The sequence below is a fragment of the Ciona intestinalis genome, chromosome 11 (genome assembly GCF_000224145.3).
Source record: "Ciona intestinalis chromosome 11, KH, whole genome shotgun sequence".
In the NCBI taxonomy this organism is placed as follows: domain Eukaryota; kingdom Metazoa; phylum Chordata; class Ascidiacea; order Phlebobranchia; family Cionidae; genus Ciona; species Ciona intestinalis.
This window is the reverse complement of record NC_020176.2, coordinates 2,806,044-2,831,773: the sequence shown is the minus strand read 5'-3', so window position 1 is coordinate 2,831,773 and position 25,730 is coordinate 2,806,044. Positions and strand designations below refer to the sequence as shown.

At 34.7% G+C, this 25,730-nt stretch overlaps 4 protein-coding genes and 1 pseudogene across 7 annotated transcripts in view; all 5 read left to right on the top strand.

Annotated features, from left to right (window-relative positions):
- The window catches only part of LOC104266258 (phosphatidylinositol phosphatase PTPRQ-like), a 29,672-nt gene extending 26,838 nt beyond the window's left edge, over positions 1-2,834 (top strand). The window contains exons 20-24 of one of the 2 annotated variants that reach the window (XM_026836525.1): positions 373-510; positions 834-980; positions 1,435-1,540; positions 1,897-2,022; positions 2,312-2,834. In XM_026836525.1, the coding sequence (XP_026692326.1) occupies positions 373-510; positions 834-980; positions 1,435-1,540; positions 1,897-2,022; positions 2,312-2,324 (530 nt within the window). In that variant the 3' untranslated portion in view covers positions 2,325-2,834. The remainder of the gene's footprint in view (positions 1-372; positions 511-833; positions 981-1,434; positions 1,541-1,896; positions 2,023-2,311) is intronic. The other variant, XM_026836527.1, reaches the window with a different exon arrangement.
- A 698-nt stretch (positions 2,835-3,532) lies between these two features.
- LOC100186087 lies at positions 3,533-4,993 on the top strand (annotated as a pseudogene). The gene has a single exon (XR_717478.3). The product of XR_717478.3 is annotated as a beta-1,3-N-acetylglucosaminyltransferase lunatic fringe pseudogene (transcript).
- A 266-nt stretch (positions 4,994-5,259) lies between these two features.
- On the top strand, positions 5,260-9,108 carry LOC100180579 (aldose 1-epimerase). Its single transcript, XM_002125869.4, has 8 exons — positions 5,260-5,472; positions 5,720-5,874; positions 6,086-6,132; positions 6,610-6,772; positions 7,185-7,269; positions 7,577-7,724; positions 8,038-8,209; positions 8,566-9,108. Exons 1-8 carry the CDS (start codon positions 5,286-5,288, stop codon positions 8,656-8,658), a joined length of 1,050 nt encoding a protein of 349 aa, XP_002125905.1. The 5' UTR covers positions 5,260-5,285; the 3' UTR covers positions 8,659-9,108.
- A 740-nt stretch (positions 9,109-9,848) lies between these two features.
- On the top strand, positions 9,849-20,665 carry LOC100175897 (condensin-2 complex subunit G2-like). 2 transcript variants are annotated; one of them, XM_009861925.3, is made up of 21 exons: positions 9,849-10,088; positions 10,217-10,348; positions 10,740-10,854; positions 11,261-11,418; positions 11,626-11,745; positions 11,803-11,901; positions 12,273-12,439; positions 12,720-12,870; positions 13,181-13,759; positions 14,292-14,489; positions 14,970-15,253; positions 15,475-15,640; positions 16,010-16,210; positions 16,626-16,755; positions 17,237-17,340; positions 17,845-18,040; positions 18,363-18,460; positions 18,783-19,018; positions 19,564-19,781; positions 20,375-20,429; positions 20,509-20,665. In XM_009861925.3, exons 1-21 carry the CDS (start codon positions 9,924-9,926, stop codon positions 20,516-20,518), a joined length of 3,582 nt encoding a protein of 1,193 aa, XP_009860227.1. In that variant the 5' UTR covers positions 9,849-9,923; the 3' UTR covers positions 20,519-20,665. The 2 variants fall into 2 exon arrangements, with proteins under 2 accessions (XP_009860227.1, XP_026692329.1); XM_026836528.1 differs by having other exon boundaries at positions 9,874-10,088; positions 11,261-11,422.
- Positions 20,666-20,764: 99 nt separating this feature from the next.
- Positions 20,765-25,648, top strand: LOC100178205 (alpha-tectorin-like). The gene is made up of 9 exons (XM_002120038.4): positions 20,765-21,467; positions 21,546-21,666; positions 21,905-22,076; positions 22,986-23,152; positions 23,584-23,767; positions 23,985-24,055; positions 24,465-24,642; positions 24,866-24,976; positions 25,263-25,648. Exons 1-9 carry the CDS (start codon positions 21,395-21,397, stop codon positions 25,389-25,391), a joined length of 1,206 nt encoding a protein of 401 aa, XP_002120074.2. The 5' UTR covers positions 20,765-21,394; the 3' UTR covers positions 25,392-25,648.
- The last annotated feature ends 82 nt before the right edge of the window (positions 25,649-25,730 follow it).

Sequence of the window (25,730 nt, the reverse complement as noted above, 5' to 3'; positions counted from 1 at the left end):
ATTACTAAATAATTTTAATATTTTTTTTTATAAATGATTAAAGGTAGCTAGAACCGCGTTTAAATTTTAAACAGTAAAACTGTGACAAATTTAATGGTTTTTTATTTAATTTAACTGTATGTATCATAATTAAAGCCCTGTCATTGCATTCATATTGTTTGGCGTTTCTAGTCACATCATAACAGAATACACGAAATGCTACTAAAATATACACATATAGTTATGGAAACAGTGGCCTGGAAATACAGCTCTATTTTTTTTTAAATTGTTTAATGTTATATATTTGAATAAATTTGAAATAGTTATAACAGAGTATAATGCATTTTTTACTGCTAGATTTATAACTATACCTATTTTTCTTATTTTCTTCAGCTAACGCCAACGTTTGGGCAAATGTTATCAATCAGAATCCTATTGTTGCATACCAAGCTGGCACTATAACATGCACTGGAACAGCGAGTGGTAGAAAGAAGAGAGCTTTAACTGCTAACAATGATGGCTATGTTGTTGGTAAATTATAACATTGTTTTAATTTAACTATGATAAATTCCATGAACAAATCACTGATCTCCTGGTCTTGGTTTTACAGAAAATTTTTAACCTATGCAGAAAAGTAGAAACTTTATGGAAAAAAAATTCATGGCTAAAAATATTTTTTATAGAGAACATTTAACCAAGGTGGAAAAAATATTTTTTGAAAAAAAAAGGATTATGCAAGAAACAAATTTTTGTGGAAAACATTTACCCTATAAAAAAAAATTCCACAGAAAATCTTTAACCTATAGAAGAAAAAAATGTAGAAGAAAATTTAACCTATTATTAAAAAAATGCAGGTGCTGATTCCACATGTACAACAACAACTGTAGCCGTTTGTAATGGCCCGCTTCCTAGTGGTCGTCAGTTCAATGTCAGCTACATAGGAGTTAATGGTGGTGGTCAAACCTCAGGGATGACTGCACCAGGTGGTCCCTTTTCAACAAGTAAGTTTGTTTATTTATAATATTTTTTGATGTTTTTATTTTTTAATTTTAGTTGTTTTTTTGTTTATTTAAGTTTGCTGTTTTTGTTCTTTTAGTATTTTTATTTGCTTGTGTGGTGTTTATGGTTTGTTTCTACCAAGCATTAGACCATAGTTTAGTGCCGTGACGCAGTGTTTATGCTGTCTGCCTTTAAACCAAAGGGTGCAGATCAAGGCTGGATGCCACTGTTGTGGACTTTTGTATATTTGGGGAAGACACTAAATGGAAATTGCTTTAACCCAGTGGTAGCTTACCATTGTCTAATTTGTCAGCCTTATACTAAAAAAAATACATCACTCACAAAGTTACATATGTGGTAACCCGTAAGCGAGCACAATGTGTATGAAACACAGTACCCCTGATAAAACGATGAATAAGTTACATTTATTCATATCAGAACTTATATTTTTTACAGGCACCCCAACTGGATTGGAAGCTGGCGAAATTGCTGCTATTGTCATTTCTTGCATTGTAGTTTTGTTGCTAATCATATCACTTATTTACTACTGCGTGAAAAGGAGGTAAGATTTTTATACATGGCTGTACTTGCATGGCTATGCCACTTCGCTTGCAATTTGCGTGTGCTGTTAGTTATAATATAGCAAAGAGCAGCTTAAACTAACATGTATAGTTTGTACAATGTGGTAAGTGCAATGTTTTACAACTTAGATTAATTTCACAATCATCAAACTGTAAGTACGCACAAAAAGTGCTTGGTTCCATTAGAAACGTTTAAAATTTAAGAGCATTACCCAATGGTACTTTTAGAAATCCATGCAGTTTTAGTGATGTTTAAGAGAAATGTATTTTCCCCCTGCATGTTGATTACTGTGTGACCGGTGGAATGACATCATTGAAATCACTGCATGTATTGTAGGCGTGCTTCTGGTATGCATACAGTGAGTGGTCGCGACAATCGCTCTTTCGACGACACGCAAAAACAACGTTACCAAGTTGAGGCATCAGAGACGCCTTCTACTACATACAGCACCACCCAGAAAAAGTAAATTTTACTCGTGCTCTGCACAGACAAGGACTAATGCCACAGCGCGCTCTTCTAATACTTTTCAGCTGCTTTTGCTTGTGCACGCCATTTTTGAAATATTTTTTGTATAAATCTTATTTGGTTAATAGTGTAACTGTGTAAATTTACTGTTTTATTTGAAACTACTATCTTTCAGAAAAATAATTTATTTTTTAAAGATATAATTGCAATGTCGTATTAACTATAGGCAAAAAATTGCTCTGCTCATACAAAACATAAATGTCTAAAATTTTGCAATTTTTTTCAGGGGTGAAATATGAAAACTCATTGGATACTGAAAGCATGAAATCAAATGACAACATTTATTTATTCATGCCAACTGTTTGCACTCACTTTTGTATTTAGTTTACCAATACCATTGTAAATTCACAAGTATTTACTTGCTGCCTAAATCGCATTGTCGAAAATGCCTGTGACACCCGATGGCTTATACAAAAAACATAAATTCTGCCAAAATAGATACAAAAATGAAGTTATGGCAGATTGTACTTTTACCTGTGTTGTATTTTCTCATTATATGCACTATATATGTAACTTAACTAACGATTTTGAGTTCCGTTATTATTAATCTTCTGTTGCCTATCTCTGCCCCGTGTGAAGTCCTATTATTGAATGATAATGCGATGCTATGACGATCTGCCGTCTACGCCTGGGCATCTTAAACAATATCATGATCAATTATTTCTGCCATTAAAGACTTACAACTAATCGACATTAACTGTATCCGACGCATGTTTTATCATTCGTGTAAATAAACTAAAGATTATTAGGAATTATGAAGGGTTATATCATAGTTTAAATCCATTTATATATTTTATGTTTTTTATTAAGTTTGATTCTGTTGGGGGTGCAAAAGCCATATTCAGCAGTCGCGCCCATTTCAACATAACGGCTTGAAAACGATAAGTCGACAACTCAGTTTATTAGACGAACAAACGAGCAACATCAGGCTAGGGACAAACGTGAGGACAGCAATAGTGTAAGGAATCCCCTACTGCCCTCGAAACACAAAAAAATAAGATGGCTTTTATAATACATGTATAAAGCATGAGCGCAAACACAAAACCTGATGGAAGAGACAATTAACACCAAACAATGGCAGGCTGTCATATTATTTCCTTACATTGTTATGAAACATGCAGGATGTGTCCCTTAATCATAAATACAGTTACCCCAGATGTAATAGTTACGCAACACGGCTGTTTAATATTCAATCATTATGTATTAAGTTAATTTGGATAAACTATAATATAAATCTGTACTCGAAACACACTCAATCGCTACAATTCCAAGCCTTACTTATTGCATATTGTAAAAGCAGTAAGCAGCAAAGTAAAGTTATAAAGTTAAATAATGTTAAAGTGTGCTAATACTTTATCAGCCCTCAACAAAAAAACAAACATATGAGTTTGATTTTCGACATGAAAGGGCGCCATGATTTTCGACCACAGAGGTTTTGTTTGAGGGTAATCCCCTAACAGGTCAGCTGATTTAAGTCCGACGTTTACCGTTGTGTAAGTTATAACAATGTTTTTCTTCTAACATCTCTCGTTTTCTGATAATGTGCGAGAGAATTAAATACGTTGTACAGTTTTACGTAGTAATTTTACGAACAGCCAAATGTTATGGTGTTTAAAGTAAGGCGGTTATGTTTGTATTTGTTACGAGCTTTCATAATTTGGGGCTTTGGTGTCGTTTTACTAACCTGTAATATTGGGTTTTACAAAACACACTTGCGGCATGCAAAACCAAATATCAAGGTAGCAGAAAAGAGTTATCAGAAAATCCGAGAACCGAGAGAGTTAACGGCGACTACGGTGACCACTTTAGAAAAAGAGGAAAACGAAGAATTAACTCTGAAAGATGTGTTTATAACGGTGAAAACTTGCGCAAAGTATCACCAGTCACGAATTCGCGTGCTGGTCAAAACATGGTTTACTTTGGCAAGGGAGCAAATTTACTTCTTCAGTGATGCAGATGACGATGATCTGACGAGAAGCACTGGAGGACATCTTATCAATACTGGGTGTAGGAAAATGCACACAAGGAGTGACCTGAGCTGCAAAATGGGGGCAGAGTATGATATGTTTATGACCACAGAAAAAAAGTGGTGGTGTCATTTTGACGATGATAATTATGTCAATGTACCTCGATTGGTTGAGTTCCTTGGACACTATGATTGGCGAGAAGACGTCTATATTGGAAAGAAAAGTATTACAAGACCGATTCGATCGATGTATAAGGGCAATTTTGTGGATGTGACTTTTGCTACTGGTGGTGCCGGCGTCTGTGTGTCAAGTGCCTTGGCACGAAAAATGGAGCCGTGGTGCCTTGCTGGAAAATTAGCAGAAACTGCTGATGATCTTCGCTTGCCCGATGACTGCACTCTCGGTTTTGTGATTATAAATAAATTAGGTGGTAACCTCACAACGTCACCACTCTTTCATTCCCATTTAGAAGGATTAAACAATGTAAAGATGGCCTCCTTAAGAAAACAAGTATCACTCTCTTTTTCCACCAAGAATGTTATAAATATCAACCATGGCAACAGTAAAAATCAAGTATTTAATGCAACCATAGACCCAACAAGATTCCTGTCTCTTCACTGTTTTCTGTTTGAAACCGCAGAATTTTGTAAATGAAACTGAAAACTAGCCAACAGAGATTTAATTTTTAATATTTAATTTATATTCAGTTATTTCAGATTTAGTAGCCCAGAATGTTTAAAGTATAATATTTTTCTATTGTTAAATTTATATTCATTCATTATTACAAAGATGCACTGTTTGTTCTGTATGCAATTTTTAGATATTATTTATATTTTACCTTTATTAAGCATTGTTCAGATGTTTGTATTTTTAATTGCGCAACTCGTATTCGTATCCATAACATAACGCAATGAATATTTCCAAAGTGCAACAATTTGTTTTAATAAATTTATATATATATATTTATATATAATATTCTATATATATAAAGTTAATCCCAAGCTGCATGGTGTACCTTACTGTAGGACTCATGATGTGTTAAACCACAATTTACTTCTTTAAAAATTCCATTTCAAATAAAAAAATTAAACCTTTTTCAAAGCCTTTACCACAATTTATAACTAACTAATTATACCATGTGACGCATATATTAATATATATATATATATATATTTGGTTCATAACTTGTATTTGAAATTAAGATTGCATTTTAATTATCAGGCATAAGGAAAAATGGGTCATGTAAAATGTAGTGAGTTTGGAAAGACTAAAAATGGTCAAGTCGTAAATTTGTATGAATTAAAATCCAATCATGTTGAGTTGGGCCTGATCAACTATGGGGCTACTATTGCTTATCTGAAGGTTCCAGACAGGTTTGGAAAAAGGGATGACATAGTCACTGGATTCGATAATTTAGAGGGTAACAATTTTTATATATGGATGATAATTTAGACAACCCATAATTTAGACAACTTGGAGCAATTGCTTTTAAGCGTCTCGCCCAAGGACACATACGCCTACAATAGCAGTAGCAAGCATTGCAGCCCTTAGTTGGGTTGAAAGCATGTGCGCTGCCCACTTTGCCATAGCGCCGACTGTTTCTGTCTTGATATTATAAAATTTATTAATTCTAAAACACAGTTTACTTAAATCTATTTTTTTTTCAGATTATCTTTCGTGCAAAAACTATTTTGGATGCGTAGTAGGACGCGTGGCAAACAGAATAGGTGAAGGAAAATTCCACCTCAATGGCCAAGAATGGGTTGTGGATGTTAATAATGGTCCAAACTGTAACCATGGGGGCTCAGCGGGATTCGATACAGTTAGTGATAACAGTATACATAGACGCCAAACATAAAGTGGTAGGGCAGGCTAACCCTAAAGTTTTCTGCACTGCATTTATCTGTATTCAATAGCATAAAAAGAATACATGTCTTACTATTTCCGCCTCCCCTGCATTCTTAAAAAGGCGCCGATGGCATTATAGCTTATATTTTTTTTGTATTACATTTAATATCCCGTGCTTTTAACAGAAAGTATGGGAGTGTACATCAGCAGAAAATAACTCTGTTACCTTCAGGTACAAATAGGTATAGTTCATTTTTTTCTCTTTATGTTATGCTCTTAACATATATATTGTTTGTTGAACTGTAATTAAATAATTTTAGACTTGCTGTGATTGCTTCATAATGTAATAGTAAATAACCCTTTTTGTAAAAATAAGACAAAATAAATAAAACAATAAATAGTAGAGACAAAATAAATTTATTCTCCAACCCAGTGGTCACTAATGGGTTGTCCAAATTGCAAGCCATACACAAAAAACACACCCACATGCCACAAAGTTACATACCGGTACGTGGTAACTCATGAGCTGGCACAAGGTGTATGAAACAGAACAGAGAACTCCATGTTATAATGACTGTCAATTTCCCGGCCATGCGAAGATAAAGCAAATTACGTTCATTCCTTCATATATCTTGTTTTTTGACTTTCTAAATTTTTTCAGCTACTCAGACCAAGGAGACAAAATAAATTTATTCATTTGTAATTTTAGGCTCGAAAGTCCTCATGGTGACATGGGGTTTCCTGGAGATGTGGTTGTCACTGTAACTTACATACTTCATAACAATGAACTAGAAATAAAATACAAAGGAACCTCAAACCAACCAACACCAATGAATTTGACCAACCATGCTAATTTTAATCTTGGAGGGCATGTAAGTAGCTTTTTGTGGCTTTATGGGTTAATCCTGACATAAATCCTAGGACCCATGGTGTGCCATGCTATGGGACCTTACCCACATAGAATAGAGTAACTTATAGAAACTGTAATTTTGTGGATAGATGGCTTGCTTTTGACCAGTTGATACGATTCAAGGCTTGATGTTGGTATCATTGTGGCCGTATGTTTTCTTTAGCGTTGTTTAAATTGTCAGCTATACAGAAAACAAATCTAAAAAAAAATCACCCATAAATTTGCATATGTGGTGACTCTTCAGTGGCCATGAGGTGTATGAAACAGAACACCTGCGCTATATTACGACTGTTTCCATTCTCATTTCATCAAAGATATTGTAAGTAAAATACGTAAGATGTCAGCCCATACAAATAATAAGTGACATTTTACAGAGCAAGTGGGAAAATTTTTGTGACCATTTCCTTAATATTCCGGCCGATCATTATTTACCAACAGATGAACATTGCCTCGTTACAGGTAAAAACTGCTAAAAAATTATTATTTATATGGCAAAATAGTGGTATTTTTCCCATTTGTAAAAGTATTTTTGTTTTGTCTCATTAATATTTATCAAACAAGTTAATTTAAATCCTCCAGTTACTGTTAATGTATCTTAATTATCTCCACATGGCTGGCAACAACAGTCGTTATAGTGTGACGCTAAAGTTACATACCGTGGAAACTCAAAAGCAGGCACGAAGTGTATGAAACAGAACACCTGTGTTATAACAACTGTCATTTTCTGGCACATGAGGATAAACCAAGTTACAAACTACATTCACAGGTGATATGGCACCCAGTGAAAAAACAGATTTTAATCTCAAAAACGAACCAAGAAAACTCACTCAAGATTTTTTGCTTAATCTTCCTGGTGGTGGATATGATCATAACTTCTGTTTAACAAGAGACAAAACCAAAAAACTGGCTGCTGTGTAAGTTTTGTGAAGACTGTCTCAACTCTATGTCATTACTTGGTTTTATTTAAATTCTGTTTAAATAGGTTGGAATTGATTTTAGTTTAGTTTGTTTTATTTTATTTACTGTGACAATTGACAATTGTTTTACACAATTTTTGTAAATTGAAGTTTAGTACCATCAACGTATAAATGCAACAATGTGCAAGACCATACATTATATGAGTACACTATTTAAATCTAGTATGAATATATGCCATGCCTATTTATAACAAAATTTTACCAATTTCTGCAACAGACGGTTTATTCGTATTGTTCTAATTTTTCACAGTTTAACCCATGCTGGGACTAGTCGTGTGCTGAAGGTGTATACAGACCAACCTGGTATTCAAGTTTATACTGGCAACTTTCTCAATGGAATGAAAGGAAAACAAGGTGTTAAATATACCAAGCATTCAGCTATCTGCTTGGAGACTCAGAATTGGCCTAATGCAATAAACAACGTAAGTCGTTATACTGTTTTAACCAAATTTTGTTGTTGTGTATGGTCAAAGAGTACAGTAAAGAATAAAGCAGTTTCAAGTAGATTTTAATCTTTCTACGCAACCACAAGAGTACCCTACTGTAATATTGCATTGGTAAATGTTCAATTGATTATAATGGCAATTTATATTACTTTCTACGCAACCACAAGAGTACCCTACTGTAATATTGCATTGGTAAATGTTCAATTGATTATAATGGCAATTTATATAAGGGTACAGGATTTTACTTTAAGAATGGCCTTATCTTTTGTACACCTACTTAAAACACTAAAATGGTAACCAATATTAATGGCAAGATGTAACTTTTATTGCAGCCAAATTTTCCTGATTCGATCTGCACCCCAGACACACCATACAGCCATAATGCATGGTTCGAGTTTGCTACTGGAAGTTGTGACTTAGAGTAGATAAACCGATTTTCAAAATTTACATAGTTGTAGCGTTTATTCTGCTACATAAATGAAGTACAATTTTATTCTTCAATTTTTAAATAAAACTTTATTTTAGTTTGGTTATTTGCAGTAGCTTGTCTTTTATTAATTTTCTAAAAGTTCAAGGGTATTTTACTTAAAAATTAAGCACTTTGTTTCTAAAATCTTCGTCTCCAAATTTCAATTGATATTAACAAACCGGTTTATATTTGCAGATAGTTGTTATTTTCAGTGGAAAATTCAAAAAACTTATATCAATTTTACCTTTCATTTTAACTGTAATCAGTTGAGCATGATAAAAACATAACCGAAATGTTGTTGTATTAATTATTTTGTGTGTACCTCAAATTGTTATACCTCAAAAATTCAGATGAATTTGTAATTGATTTTAATAAATATATAGCAATAATAAAAAGAAATGCATTATCCTTTGTGAAATCAGAAATGTATGATACATGCATATTTTGTATGACTGTATTATATTGTGTGCAGTGTAGTGTATTTTTCGTAAACCACTTTTCTTCGTTTTGTCTGGAATAACTAGTTCAATATTAGAAAGTAAAGACTGTAGAATTGACAGTTTTAGGATTTCAGTTGCGACCAGTTGGGTTGGACTAGATCGGTAATATCTTATATTGCTATTCCTATATACCACACACCATAGACACCTTAAATGTAATTTAAGGTGTCTATGCACACACTATTAGCCAGATGTCAAAGAGAGTTTTCAATCTGGTACTGTTCTGTTATGAGGCGACTGCTTTAACCACTGTGGGAAAACCTTATGATCAGATAAGATACAAATGTAACAATAAAAGAATTGTATGTGGCATAGTTATTTAAGTAAATAATGGTTAAAAACACGTTTAGAAACAACTTTTACTATGCGTACCTTTGCTCCTTGACAGAAATGTTTGATTGTTTTGTCACGTGACAAGACGCGGGAAATTTATCTTCGATAATCGAAGTTTAGTATATTATTTGCGTAAGAATTCGTTGCTTTTTCGTCGCCCATTAAGGATTCAAAGGAGTTCTGTTACGTGTTTTTGTTGTGAATTAGCATGGAGTACACGGTAAAGTTATGTTATTCAGCATTTGTTATTATATTGACGCGCAATACTGTAGCTGTTGTAACAACAATTTTAACATAAAATGGCTTGATGTTTAGAAATTGAAAACATTTGTGTGAGTTGTCTCATTAAGTTGTAAAGCGTAATTCTAGACAACGGTTTTTTGTTACCATGTCTTCAAACACTGAGAATTTATTCACATCAATAAAAGATGGCCGATCAGCGTTGCAAACTTACTTCAATAAATTGGGAGCAAACACGGAATATTTTTTCTTTGGTGGTCCGAATCGGAAAAAACTGAGGGATACCGTTCAAAATTTGTCTGAAACCTTACAGGTATGGTATTCATATAATAGGTTTCTATTTTTTTTATGGATGTATAATATGTATTCCTGCTGCTAGGCACACTAGAACTGTCCTTGCCCGGCCATTCGAGGGTAAATAAGTTACATTCATTCATTCAGGCTCAAAGTGAACACAACAACCAAACCATGTGGCAGAATCTGAATATAGTTTTCATTGAACTATTTAAACAAATGGAACAGTTACTTGTAGCTGGAGATGCTAATGAAAATGAGACGGATAAACAATTTTCAGTATGTTGATCTGTATTGCTTTAATCTATGGAATATGTATGCCAATGCGTAATTGCTAAAGACCTAACAGGAGGGACCCATGCCGTGCATGACATCTTTTAAACATGTGTTTTAGATACCAATATGAGAAGTTCCTACTGTTTGACAAATATAGACATTTTAACAATGTCACCCCGGATTTTAATGAAAATAATAAAACCTACGTTGCTGCGTAACAATAATTGATAGAAACTGTTTGATTTTGGGGTAATTTCATGTTTTATCTTTAAAGTAAAAGGGTTTTTAAAGTTAAAATCTATTTCAGTAACCAACAACTGTGATCTTTTCATCCAGGTCACTTTGCCCTTGGTATATATATACAAAACGGACATAATAAATCCTTTTTTTGCAGTTGGAGGAAATCACAATTCTACTGAACAACATTTGTGCATTGTGCTTTGCTGCTATTGTTGGTGAAAACCCAGTTGTAAGCAACGAATTATTGGAAATTGTTCTTATTTTTCATGGTCAGTATTAAAACTTTGTTTTTCAACTTTATTAAAGTCTTAAATTGTTTCCTGCAGTTACAATTATTGGGGTTTTATTGTATGGTAAAATATCTAGGTATTTAGATGGTTTTCATTGTTCCTACTCTACTTTCCTTTAATTATAACTTTAGTTTAAAATTATTAACAACTTATCAAATTTTCACTGTAAGTTCACTGGTGAGAGATAGGTCAGATACTCACATTCGGTATACAGTAATATGTAATAGTATCCTTTGCCTAACAACAATAATTGTACAATGTATTAGTCCGGGCATTTACAGTTTTTTCTTGTCATCTATAATATTATGCTTGCAAATTGCAATATCTTTCTTCCAGTCATAACTTAAGCTACAAAGCATTTATATCTAAAATTTTTGTATGCCAGGTTCATTACCAGTTTTGTCTGGGAATTCAACAATTTTGCCGAAAAATATTTGCAAGTTGTGTATTACTTGGTGGGTGAAAGATCTGCCTAAGAAAGAAGAACTTTGTCTCAATGTGTGGATTTATTTGCTCAGAACTATTTGTGATGTTCCTTCAAAAGTTAGTGAATTTGTAAAGCTTTTCCTCTGTGATTGTCTTGTTTAAAAGATCACCATAGATAAGTTAAAAACCAGTGTTTCAACTGCCATACATATCGCTTTAAATCCCCAAAAAGTACTTAGGTAACAATCGAAACGTTTGAAATACAGTAGTCCACTACTTTTGTTCCACCCACTAAAAGATTATATACAGTTTGATTGTTTTTAGAAGCAAAACACCTACTGGTTAGCAGAGTTGTGTAAGATGCAAAAATCTGTCGGTCTGTTCGATCTTTCGGGAAGTTTTATTCAATCAAGTGGTGATCAACCAAATGTTGAAGATTTTCAAGTAAAAATTTTGTTAAAATTTTTCCGAACATAAATTTAATCTATTCTATGCTTTCAGGAATTAAGGCGATTGATATTAAAATGTTCTACACATCCCACTTTTTTGAAGCAAAGAAAAGGCCAAATGTTTCTTTCCTACATATTACTTCTAAATCAGGTACTCAACACAGCACACATTCTCTTCATTCTGTATCTTCAATATATATGTATATATATGTATATGGATTTTTTAGATATTTTTATGGAAACTTTTGGTATTTTTTAAACAAAATATGTATATAGATAAATAAATGTAACTTAATTGATTATAAGACAGGAATTCTGTTTCATACGCCTCATGCCAGCTAATACTGTTAATTGTCTTGTCAAAGATCATTTACACCCACAATGGTAGCTAGCAACAAGCCCTGAACCAATACCCTATGAGTTAGGGACATACATGCTAACCACTATGCTACGGCACCAAACCTATAAAATATATCTATAATACAAATCCAATCAGCTTTATTTTTTTACTTTAATATTCAGGATATAATGAAAGGCATACATGGAGCTATCATAGACAGCATATACTCCATGTTGGGCCATAGCCATGGTCACATGTACGGCAATCTTTATTATTTGACTTGGACCTTAGCTGACAAGGATCAGAAACTACATTTTGAAGAGATCTGCATACAAGATGTAATGTACAGGTACCTCACAGAGTAAAATTCTTTGAAATGGCATCAAAAGAGCAGACATATTGTTGCGGTAACTTGCGGAATTTGTTAAAATAAACTTTTTTTTTGATTTTTTTGATTTTTTTTTATCAAACAAATTAAAATGTGTGTATTGGTAGAAATGCTTAAACTTTTCAATCACATTTGAGCATTTCTATCCATATACAAAAGTTTTATTTATTAATGGTGTATCGTGTAGTATGCCACTAAAAGGAAATGAAAAACAGGCCTAAATAATACTTTTTAATTCCAGGGCAGTATGTGCACCTCGTAACAAACTTGCTTCCCAATGTTTGTTCACATCTTTCCAAGTAATCCTTCAAGAAATTGTGAAGCAAAGAACCTTGCCTTGCCCACACATGGTGGAGAGATTGTATAGTCCTATATTATGGAGATCACTAAAGGTGGGTGGGTTTGAAAGTTAAAAACATTGACACAGAATAGAGACAAGCATAATATTTTGTGGCAAAATTACCTTGGCAATAATGTACCACAGACACATGGCACGTTATGGGGACTGGATTTAGGCCACACTTGGCACTTACCCCTATTTTTCCAAATACAGTTTGAATTTTGGAGACTGTTATAGCATCAAAAATTGGTGTCAGGTTACCCACGTCTGCAATTTATTCATCTGCCCGAAATTGTTTTACATTTTTGGCTAAGAGGTATGATCATTGATCACATATGTATCTTTAATGTTCATGTTTACAGGCCACAAACGCAATGGTACGAGCCAACGCAGCAAATCTTCTTTTTGATGCGTTTCCACTTCAATCGGATGGAGGAGCCGATAAACAGAATGAGCTCCTCCAGCGACTCTTCACGGCAATTGAGAGCCTTGTCTCCGACTCCCAACCTCAGATCCGGAGCTTGGCGATTATCGGATTCTGCCAAATCTTCACAAAACATTGGGATGTCATTCCTGCTCATGTGATCGCGATACAGACGAGGAATATTTGCACGAACCTCGCGTTTGACTCTAGCTCCCCAAAAGTCCGGCAATCGGTGATGGAGGGTCTTATCATCCTCCTTTCAAATCCCTTTAGCCATCGATTGCTCCAAAAACTTCTCCCTTCCCTTTCCAACTGCATCCACGACGCAAACGAAAAAGTTCGATTATTTTTCATGGACCTTCTTATAAATGTGAAGAAAACCGACCTCATTTCGTTTTGGGATGTGTGTCCGGTTAACAACATAATCGCGCAGTTAGATGTGGACAACCACACTATTACAAGCAGGATTGTAGATTTACTTGAAGGTTCTTTTCTCCCACCTGACCAAAACATTAAGGTATATTAATATATAACCAGTTAATATATAAATCAATTTATATATAACCAGACTTTTAGTGATTTAGATAAAAAAACAAATTTAACAAGATTTAATACCCATAGGCGTCAACAAAAAAATGAGCAAAATGGGTAACCTAAAAAATGTTGACAATGGGTATTTAAGTTTTTTCTGTCTCGAAAGAACAAACACCAAAGTATATATATATATATATTAGTAGATAGTAGTACTTAGTAATACAAAGAGCAGAAACAATTTATAAAAAAAACACTGCTTTAAACAAGGGCCATTATGCAAGGTGTTCAAAAGGTCACTGTGCACTGTTCTAATACTTGTTATATTTACTGATTGAAGTGTTTAAAAAGTGTCCAAGCATGTGTTGATGCTAACGGGGGTCACTTTCAACTTCATTTATAATTGACTAATTGTTATTCATATTTGACTGCTGGATTGTATAATGAAACATATCTGTTAATAAATATGTAAGTACACAGTGACTTTCCCAACACATTGTATATTTTCTTTTTAACAGGTTTGGGTGAAGAGGTGCATCAACTTTTACTCAAGAAACCATAACGCAGCTCGCAAGTTCTATCTTTACGCTAAAGATAATCTGTCAATAATTGAAGCTGAAAAGTTCATACTGCAGTTGTGTGCGTCTGTGTTTTATTTCTTACAGAGTAGTTCTGATACGTCAAGTGAGAAATTGGAAGAAAATCAAAATCATGATGTAAGTTTACTTTTATATTTTGCTTTTTTTTAAGTTCCCGCTTGCGTTGTATTGTTGAGGTCTATTCTATTTAAGACATGCCTGAGGTCTCGCAACATTGCAAGCTATGGGTCCTATGATTTAGGCCAGGATTGGCCAGTTATCCCCGTAAAATGTTACAATACATTCATTGATAAAGTCTTGCCAAATGGCAGACGAACTGTTGAAAACACACTCTGTTTTTTATACCAGATAGGCCGCTAAAAAATGGAGTAATCTTTGTCTTAGTAGTTTAAGTTAGGCCAGATTTGGCTCATAACCCCAACTCCCAGGGAGGTTTATGTACGTCGAAGTGACGATTGGGTTGGAGCATTGTTTGTTAAATATTTTGCCCAAGGACACAAACACTAATCAGTACCCTATCGGTGTTTTTACCTTTCACAAGTTTGAAATTTTTTTTCCAGGGCGTCTTCCAGTTTAAATCTGATTATTTGTTTCCAGGAGTCGTCCCAGAACGTTTCCGAGAACTGTATTGATGGCTTGCTTGAAACTATCTTCATAATGTTGCAATACGTGACATACCAAGTGCCTTCAATGACACAAAAAGTTGCCCAAGATGCACAGAAAGAAACAACTGCTGAATCTCGGAACCTCGCAAAACTAATCATGACAAAATTGCCTGGACTGTTGCACAACTGTTTTAAGAAATTTCACGACAAGAGAAAATTGAATTCACTTTTTCAAATCTCAGCTTGCATGCATCCTTCGAGTATGCCAGTTCTAAGGTTGGTGTCTATAAGGTTTAGGGGGTATAGCATGGTGTAATGTAGTTTAAAAGTAGAGACCTTGTGCCAGCTTACTTGCAGGTTACTACAAACTTACAGGTTACCATTAATGTAACTTCGTGCCTTCGTGGGTGTTCGTTTTTTTCCGTATGGCTGAATTTTAGACAGCCTATACAATCAAATAAATTCCAACCTGCATTTAAGGTATATTTTTTCTTCAGCAAAAGCATCCTCCCAAAGCTTCGTGCTCTCCCAGAGGACTCTCCTGATTATTACATCAAGATGCTGATCCAGTGTTTAGTGAAGTGGAACATGGGGCGGGAGGTGCTTGACCTTGTGCATGAGTGGTTTACTGCCTCAACGGATGCAACACAAACTACTTCAAAGGTATATTGAATGAATGTAACTTGGTTACTATTTATGTAACTTTTCGATGCTTTTTTTCTTTGTGGCTGACCATTTAAACAACCTACTAGTGACAACTGGATTGGAGCAGATGCCCTTAACCATTACTGGGTTATAGGCAGGCGTGCCATCCACTGTGTCACCACATCATTCTTCATTTATATATTATGGCTATCAAGACATTCTATTCTATGTGGGTTAGGTTCTGCAGTATGGCACGCCATGGGACCTAAGAATTTGGGCATAGTTGCCAATTATCCCAACGTCTTGCCCAAGAACGCATTGGCCTATCAGTATGTTGCATCGAATTTTTTTTTAAATTAAAACAAAAAAAAAACTATTTTTGCACAGCCAAGGCGTTCAACTAGTTCAGCAAGAAAATACCAGAAAACTGTTGGATTTGCTTCAATTCAAAACGAGTGCAGAGTAAAACAAGCTGTTATCTATCTGAGGTTTTGTATGGAGAATGAGAGTATTTGGGAGAAACTGTTAAAGGACAAAAACTGCATCAAGATTATTTATTCAATTTCTGATTTTCTAAATTCCTGCTCGGTAAGTTTATTTTGTTAAACACTTATTTTTTTTTTATTGTTTCCTTTTTTGTTTAACTGGAGTGAGAGTTGGCGTTTAGAAAAAAATGTTTCACATTTATACTTGTATCAAAAGAAATTTTTCTAATGTAGTAAAATTCCAGAATTTCATGTTTGTCAATGTTTTTTTAACTGATGCATTCTCATTTACACCCTAACAGTTGGTGTTCAGATGAAAAAAATGTTTTCCTGTTTAAGGGTTGCCACTGCTGCATTTTTTTAAAAAAAAGGGGGGCATTAAAAAGTATGACCCATGCCTACAGTTTAAAACATAAGCACTCTTTATGGCTGTGGTTGCAATAGGGAAGAGATTTTGCCCCTTCAAAAAAATCAAGTCTTTCACTCCTGTTTTTTTAACAACCTAATCATACTTACAGGTTGAACTAATATCACGCTTTCAAAACAAACCACCCACGTTAACAAAATGGGACGACAAGATGTTAATTTCAGCTCTTGAGCTTCAAACTACACTGCTTGGTCACATGCATTTCATTCACAACAAACCAGGTTTTTAAATTTAAAACTTTCTTTAATAGTTGTAATAACTTTTTTTAGTAATTGTTATAACTAATGTAGCGAAGGTTTTCTTTTTTTAACATTTTATATTAAAAAATTAGTTGTCCCAGTGGACATTTCTCCAACCCAGTAGTCGTTAATGGATTGCAGCACCCTGGGTGTGGTGTTGTGGTATTAAGCCAACTATGATCTAAATCGGTCCCATGGCATCACACACTAGAATCTTACCCACATAGAATAGAAGCCTCAAAACATAACATTTCATTTAACAATGTAACTCTATCTGCCGCTTACACAATCCTAAATTAGGTACCAGTAAAGTTTTAAACAAAGTTATTTGATTTGTTATTTTATGTATACAAACAAAACATTTTTCTATAATTTGAGTAATGGGCCAAATCCTTGGTGCTCAAGGACCTCACCCAGACAGAACAAAAAAAGGCAATTTCCTAAAAATATTTTTATCATACAGATGAGCCAGTCACACAACATGACCCAACCACCATTGTAAAGTTTGTGAATCAAATATCTGAAGGTTTATTCCAAACTGTACAAGGTGTTTCTCATAGTAGCCAGGTACAGTAGCCAAATGTTATTTTTGTTCAATATAATGTCAGGTTTTTTTGGACTTGTAATATGCCTTGCAGCAACAGCATACACAATGCTTTACATGCCTTGGTTGGAAAAAACAACCTGGCGCCATGGCATGGTCTTTTACGTGTGTAGTGTAGAGGATGTGTGTTCAAGGCTTGACGCTGCTATTATTGTGGGCATATGTGTTTTTATACAATACAAGACACTTAACGGCATACCCTGATAAAAGCTACCTGAATAGGATGTTAAAAAATCTGTCATTTAAGATCACAATTAAACACTTACCAGAAAATCTTCTTCTGTCTAATGCACCACATTTTATTCCAAATACTTTTTTTTTAATTGTGTTAGATATCAAGTAAATTATTGCACACTTTTTTTAAATAGTGAATAACGTAACAGAATATCTCTTTCACCCCAAATGCATTATTTTTTAAATTTAAAATTATATTAGATTGCTTATAAATTAACCATTTTTTTTAATAGTTGGAAAACCTTAGCACTTCAATGCTCTCTGCTACACACAGCGCAAGCACAGAAGCTGGGAGTAACTTTTTACGAAGACTTTCCCTCTGCAAAAAGTCTTTGTCTGTAATTTTCCCACAACTGGCTTGGTTTCTTAAATCCGGTATTCAAGTTGCTGAAACCAGTTTAGATTTTTTGACGAAATTTTTCAGCGCAGGTAATTTGATAAAAAGATAGTTATTTTTTGTATGTAAAGTCTCGCTGTGGCTTAGTTGTTAGTAGCTTACATCGTAACCAAAAGATACCGGGTTCAATGCTCAATACTGGTAGGAATATGTGTCTTTAGACAAAACACTTGGGACATTGCTCCAACCCAGTGGTCACTAAATGTGTTATACCCTGGGTGTTACATTCTAATGGGCCAACTCTGGTCTAAATCTCAGGACCCATGGCTTGCCACACTGTAGGACCTCACCCATGGAATAAAATTTTATATTTAGTTAATTACATGTTTTAAACTTTTTTTTAATGGATTACAGATATTTCAGCCACAGAATACTTGGGTGACATTACATCACTGTTGTGTGAAATACATGAACATATGTTGCTGTCTGATTGGTCAGCTGATGAAAAAGAGGTAAGTTCAATTTAAATAAGAGTTAACACACACCTAATGTTGTTTATTCTTGTAATTTAATCATAAAAATAATTGATATAAAAGCGTAATCATATAAAACGAATGTTTGTTTTATTTTTCTAGTAGATAAAGAGTTTATTTGCAGGTATTTTTTCAGTTCTATTTTTACCGCAAATTAATTTCACAGCTTTGAATTTACTGGAAAAGGCTGTTTTAAATGGAAAAAATTGGAATTATATATATTAGCTTAGTAAGAACTATTTATACATCCATTATATAATTTCACTTCGGTTCCACTTTCAATATTACCATCTGTACCCAGGGTGTGAGATCCAATTTCTTCCAATGCTTAAGCAATACACTTCTATCCATGGTAACATACAACCGACAAAACGTGGATGGGTTTTTGGAAACTTTTAGGCTTTCAGTACGCACACCACTTCGAAAAATTGTCCAGCAGCATTTTTCGCTCAGTGATTCTGAAACTAAGCTCTCTTACCCTGACCTTGCTAGAGGTGTATGTTCAGTCATCATTGCAAATATTTTGGCAAGTTTAAAGTGAGTTTGTGGTTAGTGGTTAGTGGGTTTTCTAAATTATCAGCCACGCAAGGATAAAAAGTTTATTTATTCATTCATTTAGAAGGATAAAAGTGTATTGAATAAATGGATGAATGAATGTAACTTGCTTTATCCTTGGGTGCATGGGAAAACCACATTCGTTATAACATAGATGTTATGTTTCATACACCTCATGTCCGCTTACAAGTTACCATGCAATCATGCATGTAACTTTGTAGATGATTGTTTTTTCAGTGTGTGTGATGACAATTTAGACAACCCATTAGTGACCACTGGGTTGGAACAACTCCATTAAGTGTTTTGACCAAGGACGCATACCCCCACAATGGTAGCAGCGACGAGCCTTGAACCCAAGCGTATCTTAACACAATCAAAACTTACTTTACAACCAATATAGCTTTTATCCATTTTACAGCCGTTTTTGTCCCATATGAATGCGCCTTAGTAAAACCATTTCGACACTCCCGACAGTGAGCATGGCTCATGAGGTCTATCAACGCAGCTTTTAAACACTTTTTCTGCAGGTCCTCACCCGACGCATTCAACGAGATCAACAAAATATCCGATTTGCCAACTCTTAGTGCCCAGCTTGTACCTTTACTATGTGCTACATCACTCGAATGTGAATATGTCACTGGCTTGTTGCTTCACATGTTCAATGAAGCTATGAGTGATAATGAAACACCTTACAAAACCAATTTACAGAAGACTTATTTTCAACTGCTTACTGTTTTAAGCAAAGGTAAAGAATGAAATATGAATAAATGGATGTAACTTTATTCTTGCGTGGCCGGAAAACGGCAGTTGATGTACTGTTTCATACACCTTGTGCCAGCTTACGAGCTACCATGTAACTTTGTGGGTGATGTTAGATTGTTAGGTATTTTGTTGTGTGTATTATTACACTTATGTTAGGAGTTAATGGAACTTGTTTATATTTGCGTGGCAGGGAACTTCAGGAGTTATAACATAAGTGTTAATTTTATGATTCATATATACACCTAGGGCCTGCTTACAAGTTACCGTGTATGTAACTTTGTCTGTAATTTTTTTTGGACCTGTGTAACTTTATGTGTATTTTTTCAAACATATGTAACTTGTGTTTTTTTTTTGTTTTTGAATGTTTGGCTGACAACTTAAACAACCCATGAATGGACCATTGGGTTAAAGCAATTGATGTTAAGTGTCTTTCCCAGAAAAACATATGCCCACAATTATAACAATCTTCTAAATTCGGCAAGAAAATTGTCCACCCTGAAAGTATGAAAACCATCTTATCTTAACCAGCCATATATCCTAATAATACCTCAAACTAATGTGATACTTCTGCTACAGATAGCAAAAATCGATCTGCTGCTTCATCAGTTCTGTCACAGTTCCCAGATCCCAGGTAAGATCACTGTGTGTTGCAGCATGTTTGTTGTTTGCGAGCACTGCGTGTATTTAACTGTTTCAATTTTTTTCCACAGGGAAAAATGAAATCATTGCTATCTAATGGGTTGTTCTTTTGTACACTGCCTTTTGATATGTTTTTCACACTATTTGTCTAATATAGTTTAAAATGATGTTACATTTAGTCAGTAAATAAAAACGATGCCAGTCGTTTAAAATTAAACACACACAGTGCAACCTATGTTCGTCTATTCGGTCGCCGCTGCAAACGCTCTCCGAAACAAAAATCGGTATGGCGTGAAAAATCTTTTAGCGGCTCATCTGGTATAAAAAATAGTTTACGTTTCGACTGCTATCTGTCAAGACTTTATTGGGGAATGGTTATAACGTGTTTTAAAATCGTGTATAAGTTAATTTTTGCCAAATGCACCAAACGGCTCCTGTGTAAAAAATACGGATGTAATGACTCGCCGTTTTGCGATTATGTCAATCATTTTTTATAGCACTGTCGGGTAAGATGGATATCGTTGGCACATAATATCCCATATTTCCCAATCAAATTTTGGGAAATAAAACGTTTTTGGAGTCGCGAGAATACGGTAATATAATTCTGTAAATATTCTTTGTATACTGCCAAATAAGAAGGATTGAAAACATACACCCTAACCTGGTATATGTTCGTAACGGTTTGTCATCGAATTATATGACATAAACAACAAAACATAACTATACAGTTTTATAATAGTATACGAAAATATCATAGATACCCTCTCGCTGTGTCATTTTGTTTATATACGAAGTAGGCCGGAGATTTATGAGAACGGAAGCTGAAGTTTCGCTCTACAAAAGTTAGTGTACATTGTACAGGAAACTATATACTCGTGAAAAATATAACTGAAAAGTGGTGTATTTTATAGGCCAGATAACTGTAATTTGGTAGTGATAGTAGTTGTCTATTACATAATGAAAGGCGCTGGTTTCGTCCAATTATTGGGCGTTGTAGCGACTGGAATATTGGTATTCTACTGCAAAACAGGTCAGTAAAATCTTTAGTCGTTTTTGTTTTAGATCTATTAAATATTTGTATACACTACTAAATTGCAATTTTGTGCAGCGTCCGCCCAGGCGCAAAATTGCAGTACATTTCCAGCGGCTCCGAAAGCAAATGACTCCGTAGCAAACGCCGCTTATTTGGACTTGAATGTTACATGCGGGGAAAACAATATTTTTGTCCGGTAGGTAGAATACAAAATGCAGTTATCGTCTAAACTGGTATATATATATATAACGTTTAAATAGAATGTGAGGTGCATAGGGAATAGTACTGATACATCACTATTTTGAACAGTGGGACTCTACCTGGTAGACCATTGTTAATTGTTTAAAACACGATCCGGATATTTGGATATGATGTGCTAGGTGTCCCATCCTACCCTACAAAACTAAACATATTAATTAGGCACAAAATTTCAGGCTAAGTCGTTGTGCCATTCTCGGACTCGGATATTCTGGTAACGTGTCTCTCTTCAATTCGACGAATCAGAAAATCAACCATACTGAATGTATTCCTATCGTATCAGCGGATAAAAGATTCATCAGTTTCAACTTCAGTTCTTCGTTTGGGACATGTGCAAGCAATATTACGGTAAGTCCTTGAATGAAACAGTAACGCTTTTTAACTGACACTCTTTCCCTCACTTCCAATTCGTATCGTGTTTTAACGACTGTTGATTCCCTTCTCTTCGTTATTTAAATAACATGATCTTCGCTATCGTTTTAGAAGATTTAAATACGAATTATGTTGTGTTTGTTACGCAAATATCTTAAACGGAGGCAACTTGATTGGTATAGTCATAGTATATAAACTATAGAAATACGTTGTCATCTATAACGCAGACTAGATTGGTTAAAATGGCAATGGCTACGTACCAGTCTACAAGGGTGGGGGAAGATGGGACATCTTTAGCTCGTAAAATACAAATATCCTACCAAAGGTCTATTGGAGTCGTGAGGATATGGTTTTATAATTCTTTGAATGTTCTTTGTTCATTACTTATTTAGACGAGAAGATAAAATAAAAATGTGTCCCAACTTCCCCCGCCTACTATAATAAAAATAAGCTCACGCTAGCGTTTAAATCCACCCCACAATACTTTAATTACGTTTACCGTGGATTATTTGTTACCTCCTGGGTTGTCCAATTACCCTAGTAGCTTTCCAATACGCAGATTAAAAAATTAGGGCAGATATAATCATTTTGTATTGATTAGTTCCATAGGAAATTATAAACGAATTCAAATCGCCTTGCCTGTTGGCAAAATGAAAATATATCCAATGTATTTTTATATGCAATTACCACGGCATCTATAGTAGGCCGTGGCAATTACTAAATATAATACTGTTGGGTAGGACGGATAGCGTAAGTCGTAAAATAACAATTTCCTAATACGCCTAAAAATATTTCTGCATTTTTTTTCTTTACAATTAAATAGAGCGATAAAAATATAAAAACGTGTACCGTCTTACCCCAACCTACTATATTCCTATTCCGCAGGTTACACCCAACAATATAATATACGTCTACAAACTAAGGAATGCCGAATTCTCTATTGGGGCAAGTGCGGTGATTATTCGTCAGATCGAATTCCTGAGTCAATTTTCATGCTCGTATCAAAGTCGTTATGATATTTCTCTCGAATCTGGCCTGGCCACATCACGAAAGTAAGTTTCATTTTGTGTATTTGTCAATGCTGTGTATGGTTTACGGTTATGTCGTTTTAAAAACGGCCTCGCAACAAAACTTAGTTTTTTTGTCTGTATTGAAGGACAGAATGAATTTTTCTGGATTAGCCTTGCGTGGCAGGAAAACCTAAATGGTTTTAACACGGGTGCATTATTTTATAACACGTTTTCGTTGTTTTTTTGGATGACTGACAATTTGGAAGACCTATAAAGGGCCAACTGAGTTTAAGCAATTGCCGTTAAGTATCTTGCCCAAGAACACATCTACAATCGTAACCGAATTATCAAGTATGATTATATATACAACATACTATTTCCTATCATATTTATATGATAGATGTTCTGGATTATAAAACGTGCCCGACTGGTGAAAAATGTTACCAGATATATAAAACGATTCTTTGCTCCAGGGCAATTAACATTACAGCTGGCAAAGTATCTGGAACTTTCTCTCAAATACTTGTGATGTACAACGATTCCACGTTCCTACACGCACTTACTGATAACCAAACCAAGTCACTTACATTTGTGGTACCGCAATACATCTACTTCGCTGTGGTGTCTAATGCTGATCCGTCGCAGTATGTTATGCAGGTAAAAAAGCATTATTTGTGTGCAACTTATATCGTACTGTGGGGTAAGATGGGAAACCTTTAGTACATAATATCCAAATATCCTGATCGTGTTTTTTTATGTATGGGAGACGAATTTCTTGTGTGTTCTGCTTTAATTTCTGTATATCCACCAGTGTCTTTACTAATATAATAGTATTTTTATAAATTTTGTTTTAATACTGTTAATTTTCATACAGGCATCCGACTGTTGGGTGACAGAGACAAATGATGCCGCATCGGCGACTAAATACACACTGATCAGCGGCGGGTAAAAAATCTTGCATTTGTAGATTATTTTTCTAAATTATCAAAAAATAGCAAAGTGTGAGAACGTGTTTGTGTCAGATTTGTGTTTCATGCATGATTTCAACTGTACAATTTATTTTTTAACTTTTAGATTTGTGAAAATGGTAATTTAAAAGCCATATATACTACTGTGAAGTAGGATTGTTACAAAGTTAGCACATAATATCAATTTTCCTTAATTTTTTTGGAGGGTATATAATTTTAAACAAATTCTATATATATATCACCAAATGGGACGATAAAAGGTAATGAAAACAAGGCCCATTCTACCCCAAACCCTACTGTGCACATACTTTTTTAGGCCAATTATAGTGCCTGGTTGGCCTAAATAACTTTTGTCCCGATTTGAACGTTTATTTAATCTTATACAGGTGCCCAGTAAAAGATTCAATATACAAGGATGCGAACGTCGTATTCATGAACTACAAGTCCGTAAAGATTCAAGCAGGTTTCCGATCTTTTGTATGGAGCAGTGGTGGTACAAGTTTGTTTCTGCACTGCACAATAAACATGTGCGATCTTCGGCTAAGCAACAACTGTACATCGGCGGTAAGAATTTAATCATATTTTTATAATTGTAGGGGCGTTGTTACTCGTAAGAGGCAGGATGTAGGTGCAGGAAACAGCAGAACACTCGTGTTAAAACGTCTGTCGTTGCCCGCCTCGCAGGGATAAAGAAGTTTCATTCATTAGAAATGTTATGAAGAACTATACATGCACTTTTTACTTTTTCGCATTTTTTTCATAATCTTACTTTATAAAAAACGTACAGCCAACTTGTCCTGCTGCAAGACGACGCAGATCTTCGCTGATGGAAAAACCGGATGCACTTTTGACATACGGGCCAATTCACGTGCAAAGGCAACCTACAGCATGTGACCACGTAAGTAACTACGACATTTTCTGGTAAAATTTTAATTTATCACAAAGACTATTTAAAATACAAAAAAGTGCTGTTTGAAATTATTAAAAATCGATTAGACCACTATATCTTACTGCTGCCGACGATACAAGTTGTCTGACGCCGTGGAATAAATATTTATTTATTCCCTGTTTAAAGGAACGTTTTTTGGGCAAATTTATGATTAAAATCAGACACTTTTAATTCTAAATTTACCCAAACAAATTATTATAACTGTTAAAACTAATGTTGTTGTTTTTGTACTCAGAGCAACGGTGGATGTTCACATCACTGCACTGCCCTCAGAAATGGCAGAGTTGAATGTTCATGTCCTCTTAATTACGTAATCAATGCTGATGGACTGACCTGCCGTGGTAAGAATTTGACATTCTTTTAGTCCAATTGTATGAATGTAACTTGCTGTATTCTCGCGTGGCTGGAATATAGACAGTCGTTATACCACGGATGTTGTATCATAGACCTCGTGCCAGTTTGCGAGTTACCGGCTGCCTTGCTCTTTTGGTAGACTAGGGGTAACGTAATGCTTGTAGCTAAGTGTGTATTGCCGAACGTATTTATGTATAATGTGCGTAAGATCCTAGGTTTACTGATGAGCTTGAAAAACGCATATGGTAGGGTGGGGGAAGATGGGACACCTTTTCGTTTAGTTTTCTCTTTCCATTTGGTTGTAAACAAAGAACATTCAATGAATTATAAAACCGTAACCTCGTGACTT

Bases quoted from the DNA above. Each gene is read 5' to 3' on its own strand.
- LOC100180579 (XM_002125869.4), top strand. From the start codon at position 5,286: ATGGGTCATGTAAAATGTAGTGAGTTTGGAAAGACTAAAAATGGTCAA. The intron at 6,133-6,609 runs GTACAAATAGGT...TTGTAATTTTAG, and splicing joins AATAACTCTGTTACCTTCAG to GCTCGAAAGTCCTCATGGTG. The intron at 6,773-7,184 runs GTAAGTAGCTTT...GACATTTTACAG, and splicing joins ATTTTAATCTTGGAGGGCAT to AGCAAGTGGGAAAATTTTTG.
- LOC100175897 (XM_009861925.3), top strand. From the start codon at position 9,924: ATGTCTTCAAACACTGAGAATTTATTCACATCAATAAAAGATGGCCGA. The intron at 10,855-11,260 runs GTCAGTATTAAA...TTTGTATGCCAG, and splicing joins AATTGTTCTTATTTTTCATG to GTTCATTACCAGTTTTGTCT. The intron at 17,341-17,844 runs GTACAGTAGCCA...TTTTTTTAATAG, and splicing joins GTGTTTCTCATAGTAGCCAG to TTGGAAAACCTTAGCACTTC.
- LOC100178205 (XM_002120038.4), top strand. From the start codon at position 21,395: ATGAAAGGCGCTGGTTTCGTCCAATTATTGGGCGTTGTAGCGACTGGA. The intron at 24,643-24,865 runs GTAAGAATTTAA...AAAAACGTACAG, and splicing joins GCAACAACTGTACATCGGCG to CCAACTTGTCCTGCTGCAAG. The intron at 24,977-25,262 runs GTAAGTAACTAC...TTTTGTACTCAG, and splicing joins AACCTACAGCATGTGACCAC to AGCAACGGTGGATGTTCACA.